The sequence below is a fragment of the Dioscorea cayenensis genome, unplaced genomic scaffold (genome assembly GCF_009730915.1).
Source record: "Dioscorea cayenensis subsp. rotundata cultivar TDr96_F1 unplaced genomic scaffold, TDr96_F1_v2_PseudoChromosome.rev07_lg8_w22 25.fasta BLBR01001601.1, whole genome shotgun sequence".
Lineage (NCBI taxonomy): Eukaryota > Viridiplantae > Streptophyta > Magnoliopsida > Dioscoreales > Dioscoreaceae > Dioscorea > Dioscorea cayenensis.
The window spans coordinates 1-6,462 of NW_024087992.1; the positions used below are offsets into that span (position 1 = coordinate 1).

Below are 6,462 nucleotides of genomic sequence, written 5' to 3' on the forward strand. Positions count from 1 at the left end.
GGTTATTGGGACATCTACGGGTGTGTTAGTGCTTCCGAAAGGGGTCTTAAGTGCAGCATTAAGTCCCCCCAACAATATACATTCAATTCCATTCATCAATTCAAAAACTTCCAAAATATTGAACAAATCCACATAATATTCATGCTATTAACTTTGCAGATAAAGTTTTCTTGATAGAAAAAGCGGGATGTGTGAACTAAATCATACACGCAAATTCTACTAATTAGAATTCCAAAAACATCCAATTAAACAAAATCAACACAAATCTCACATCAAAATCCAATCTTTCTCCCAAAACACTAAATTATAAACAAAAATTGAAACAAGACTTACTTCACAGATCCAGAGACCTTGAAAACCACGCTCCGCGGCCTCCCCACACTCAGCGAAGAAGCATCAGAGATCTAAAAAAACAAACCAAATCACAACAGCCATTAAAAACCTCAAATCCCCCAAACCCAAACGAAAAATGACGAACAAAGAGTCACCAACGAGGAATCACCTTGAGGAAATCATCAATTCGGGAAGAAACAAAGAGAACGGCGGAAGAGAGAGGAATTCTGAGGTTAGAGGGCATGGCGGTGGAGAAGAACTAGGGTTAGGGCACCGGATTGGGATCTCAGGCATGGAGAAATGGCAGCGAGGTCGTTAAAAGGGTCGTTTTTTAAAGGATCAAAAGAAAGAGGAAACGATGACGAGGAGATCAAAGCAAGAGAGCAAACGTGGCCTTCGAAAGGCGGAGAAAACGAGAAGGGTTGGACTTTTTTGCGTGGGAAACGGGTTTCTCTGTTTTCCGTTTCTTGTTTTCTGTTTTCCGTTTCGCAAATGTGTACCTGATTTTTACGGCTTGTTACGAATTTTAGTTGGGAGTTGAGGGTCACGTGATTGGGTGATCTTGAATTTTCTTTTATGGGTTCTCGAAAAGGTCTTTTTATTTAAAAAAAAATTGGAAAATTAGTTTTTTAGAAGATGAAATGATAATTTAAAAAAAAAAATTATTATGAGACAAGCAATGCAAGTCATCTGAATAGTGGGTGAGTACGCAAGTCATTTGAATAGTAGGTGAAGAGTGTGGAGTCAGATTTTTTATACATCTGTACTAGGTAAGGAGCGTAGGGTCAAATTTTTTATATAGATGTATAATATTATTGTTTTATCTTAATTCTCTGGATCTTTTGTGAGAAGAAGTAATATATTTTATGATAATTTTTTAAAATATAATTAAAGTATTATAACTAGTACTATTATATGTATTTATTCTTTTAATAACTCATTTTAGGTTCACATTTGTTTTTTTTTTAATAAAATTTATTGCGCTTTCATTGAATTTGAATTTTAAAATTTGATGCCAAATGGGCCATTCATTTGAAAAGTGGAACTTGGATTGTTCATGATTTTTTTATTTATTTATTTTTATTTACTTTTTGCATAATTTGGAGAAAAAAATAAATATAATTTAATAAAATTGTGTTAAAAGAGAGCCTTTGGGGAAAAAAAACAAGTTTATTGTGTTTTTATTGAATTTGTATTTTAAAATTTGATGTGAAATGGACCATTCATTTGAAAAAAGTGGAACATGGCTTGCTTGTGATTTTTATTTATTTATTTTTATTTACTTTTGCATAATTTCGAGAAAAAATAATAAAGATAATTTTGATAAAATTAAGGCAAAAAGAAGTGGATGATTTTGTCTTAATAGTTCTTTATTCTCTTTTTTTTTTGGGGACAAGTATGATTTTCCCAACCAAACAATTTAATATAAAATTAATTTTTTAAACTATATATATAAAAATTAATTTTAAAATTTTACTATTAATGAATGAATATATTTTAATTAAGAAAAATAAAAAAAATATTTTTAAAATATTTAATTTTTATTGGTAATTCGTAATTAAGTTAAATTTTGGTCAATTTGTCATCTAATAATATTTCATATCAAATTAGCAAATTTATCTTGCTCCTAGCATAGCATCCTTTAATGTAAGCCGTCTCCCTCTTGTGTATTATATTCCGTTATTTTTTTTTTTCATTTCATAAATTTACAATGAATCATTGGTGGTAATTCTTTATATATATATACACACACATAAGTACATAACAAAGATCGATCAATATTTTAATAAAATTTTTAAACGATTTTTTATCCATAAAAAATTATATAAATAAGTCGGAAAAAAAAAAATTTCCCAACTAAACTTCCTACCAAATCAAACCATGTATGAAAAACAGATGAGAAGGTGAACAAACGTGCAACTCCCACACTAACAAAATCAATCCACACTTCACCAACCCAAAGACCATAAACAAAAAATCCTAAAAGAAATCCATGCAAAATTTGAAACACTTGCACCTTATCATAACTTATAAATACCCTAAAAATTCACATACATCTCAAGCACCACAAACTATAACTTCTTCTAAGAACTACTACTACAAACACACAAATAATGGCTTCAAAGAAGTTATTCTTCTTAGCCTTGCTTGTTGCACTGCTAAGCAATACAGGCAATGCAGCTCGCCATCTTCTTGATACTCCGGCTGCTCCGACAACACCTAATATTCCAAATATACCGACTATTCCGACTATACCGACTATTCCGACTATTCCGACTATACCGACTATTCCAACTATTCCGACTATTCCGACTATACCGACTATTCCAACTATTCCGACCACCCAAATTCCTCCATTGCCATCCCTACCAAAGCCTACAATACCAGGATTAGTTATTCCAACAATGCCAACGGCTACATTGCCTCCTATTCCATCTATTCCTTTGCCAACCATGCCTACTATTCCAAAGAGTCTTCCTCCATTGCCTTCTTTTCCCAATGTTATTCCTAATATTCCTACTATTCCTGGTTTTAAGATACCACCTTTGCCTTTCTTCTCTCCACCTCCTGCTACTACTAGTCCTTGAAAGGCAAGAGGAGAGATGAGTTTGTTTGATTTATGAAAGAGCGCATTTATTGTTTGTTAATTGTTTGGGTTTAATTATTATTTAATATGATTGTTCTCTTGATGCTTTACGTTGTAACTTGTTTGGAGTGTTTTATTTATTGAATGTTGTTCGTTCTTGTGGTTGGTTGTATTAGTTTTTCTAATCAAGAATCTCTTGGCTGTTTATATTCGACCATTAAAAAGCAAAAGATATAATCAATTTAATTCCTCTTGAAGTTATTTAATGTTGGTGGGGATGTTAAGTGGAATATAACACACCACTTTAATAAACCATTTCATTAGAGAGACACTATTTCATTAATGAAACACGCCAATTCATTAATGAGATATTTTTTCAAATAAAACAATCATCCATTAATTAATGAAATTACAAAGGACAATCTCTCATTATTTATTAAAAGAAAAAAAAAAAAACAATCTCTCATTAGTTGTATTACAAGTGATGCTTATTGGATTAGTGTCTTTTAAAATTTTAACTATGATTAGTGCAGTGTTATATTTTGATGAATAAGTATAGATAAATTCATATATGATTTTTCACAAAATGAAATAATTAGTAGATACATCTCTTCAGCTTTTTAAAATCCCTCACGTATAAAAAAAGAAAAGTTGATTTTGCTTATAAAATCACTCACTAGCCTGTGACTATTCCTTTGTAACTTTAGGTTGAAAATTGATGTTAAAGCACTAACAAACATGAAAAGAAATAAGATTCATCTGATCAAGCTTTCGTTGTGAATAATTTATCAGTCTCCATTATGATCACATTAAAACAGGCAACAATAGTGTTTTTTTTTTAAATTTTTTTTTAAGAATAAGATGACATGTGCCCCATTTAAGAAAAGTTATGAATATACATATATATATATATATATATAGAGTGCAATCATATGTTGGGTAAATTTTTTACTAGATCACTAAACTTTGGCTCATTTTCACTTTGATCACCGAACTTCAATTTATATCAATTTAATCACTAAACTTTAATTTGATTTCACCGGGCGATAAATCAATGATTTCAACCCCCAATTGATTATATGGTTGTCTGAAAATCCGAATTAGTCTTCCCCATGACACATTTTTAAGTCTATTGGAGGTGTCTATGTTATTGAAAAAGAGAAACATCATTCATTTCAGGGTTGGAATCCCATGATTTACTACCCACTGAAATCAAATTAAAATTGAGTGATCAAATTGATACAAATTGAAGTTCGATGATCAAAGTAAAAATGAGTCAAAGCTTAGTGACCTACTAAAAAATTTACCCATCATATGTTCAATAAGTATTTATAACCTTATTTTATTAAACTTTGATGTTTTATTTTCAGAGTTCTACATAAACGATGGATAACTAAATATACTAATATGCCACAAGACGTGATTTATATATATAAAAAAATATTCATAGGATTATAGATTTAATTCATAAAAACAAATGAGAGTAATTTTAAAAAATATCTCAAATTTTAACTTTAAATAATTAAATCCGACTTTTATGGGAATATTTTTCAATTGATATTTTTTAAATTTTTAATAAGCATTTTTATCATTCATAAATGAAAAAGCAATGTAATTAGTTGTTTAAGACATACATAAGGTTTTTTTCTCTTTAAATGAAAAATTATTATCGCATGGTCAAAAATTGCTCAAAAACATGGTTTAAAAATTGAGAGATGTGAACTTATGAATACTCTTCCAGTTTTTTTATTTGTCCCATTTTATATGGTTTTTATTTTTATTTTTTTCATTTTAGAAAAATCTATGGACCTTAAATATTATTTTTTTAAATTTATTTTTTATATTTAATATACTTATACAACTTCTAATAAATTATATTTAATTACATATTTTTTAAAATATATTTAAATAAAAATAAATTTGAAAAATTAATACATTTTTTTTATAAAAATTAAATTGCCAACTAATTTCAACCAATGTTCTTAATCCATGTGAATTAGGTAAAATAGATAATTAAAAACAACTGAGAGAGTAATAAAATATTTCTAATATCAATTTAAAATAATATTAAAAAAATCTAATCACCCAGATGGTTTTGATGTTTTCTTTTTCGTTGTTTTTTCATTTATTTATTTGTTCCTTTTGTTATTTTTAGATTTTTATTTGAAATGCAGCAAATATCTTTTGTATTGATATTTTTAAATTTAAATATAAACAACAATCCATCTCATTCTATTTTTTTAATATTTTTAAATTTTACTTTTATTTTTATTTTTATTCCATTCTTTTTATTTAGCAAGTAATGTTTACAAATATATTCGTGTAGCAAGTAGCAACCATGCTTGTATTAAGAAAGATTATAAGGAAGTTGATCAATTCATGGATGTCATTCTTAATATAGCAAATTATAAGAATAATTTAAAGGGATTGCATTGAGACTCAAATCATGTCAAAATAGCAAGTTGGAACAAGAGTATTTATCTCCTTCACTCACAACAAGTGGTGGACAAAAATAATGGCAAGTGACAACCCAAGATATATAAACGGATTGATTCAAATTTTATTTTTTACATTGTTTTGTATGATTGATTTGAATTTTCTCTTTTTTTTCCTTTCTTTATATTATCTTTTGTTGTAACAAAGTCTATAAATATAATAAAAGTCAAACGTTTCTCACGTTGAAAAGAGAATTCATTGTTTACAAAAATCTTTTTCATTTTCAATTTTCTTCAGCTTGATCGTGCCTCTTAGGCCATCTTCAACCCAAAACTCTATATTTGAAGCTTAAGTATTAAATTATATAGTTTCTGCAGTTTCTCCAACCAACAACTCTATTTTCAACTCTAAAACAAAATATTCAAAGAATATTCTTCCCACTTCACAATTTATATATTCCTACCATTAACAAATTTAATTAACTTTAATTCTTTTTCACTTTTAATCATTGAATTTAAATATTATATTATTTAAACTATATATTTTATATTTATTACAAATATTTATTAAATATAAAATAAAAATACTTGTGAGTATTTGAATAAAAAATAAAAATATGAAAAAAATATAAATACAAACATTACATTAATTAATTAATAAAAAAATAATATACAAACAACAAACAAGCTAGATAGTAAACCAACACATTATTGAAAACTAAAGTAGCACACTAACACACAAGTTTTTAATTATCTTCATTATTTGCGTAGCACAACCACAAATATTAAATCAATGCATTTTGAAGTGCAATATGAGCGTCTTTTTGTCCTTAATTAATTTTGCCTGTAACTACCGAGAATATTCTATTTTGAGTGTTGTAGTTTTTTTATTGTTATCGATGATAATCTATATTAGAATTATTTTCTATATTTTTATTTTATTGTTCACATAATTTTTCCTAATTTTAATGAATTTATATTTCTTGTATTATTTTTTTAAATTTATTTTTTATTAATTAAAAATATAAACTTAAATTATAAGTTATTAATTTGATTAAAATATCAAATTGTAAGTACAAATTTTATAATAATATATATTTATGTGGC

General features: G+C 27.2%; 1 protein-coding gene across 2 annotated transcripts; it reads left to right on the plus strand.

Annotated features, from left to right (window-relative positions):
- The first annotated feature begins 2,374 nt into the window (after positions 1 to 2,374).
- On the plus strand, positions 2,375 to 3,127 carry LOC120256738 (protein PELPK1-like). Of its 2 annotated transcripts, XM_039264414.1 has the most exons (2): positions 2,375 to 2,628; positions 2,665 to 3,127. In XM_039264414.1, the coding sequence occupies exons 1-2, from the start codon at positions 2,448 to 2,450 to the stop codon at positions 2,919 to 2,921; spliced, it is 438 nt and encodes a 145-aa protein (XP_039120348.1). In that variant the 5' UTR covers positions 2,375 to 2,447; the 3' UTR covers positions 2,922 to 3,127. The 2 variants fall into 2 exon arrangements, with proteins under 2 accessions (XP_039120348.1, XP_039120347.1); XM_039264413.1 differs by having other exon boundaries at positions 2,376 to 3,127.
- The last annotated feature ends 3,335 nt before the right edge of the window (positions 3,128 to 6,462 follow it).

Coding starts and splice junctions, on each gene's coding strand:
- LOC120256738 (XM_039264413.1), top strand. CDS start 2,448: ATGGCTTCAAAGAAGTTATTCTTCTTAGCCTTGCTTGTTGCACTGCTA.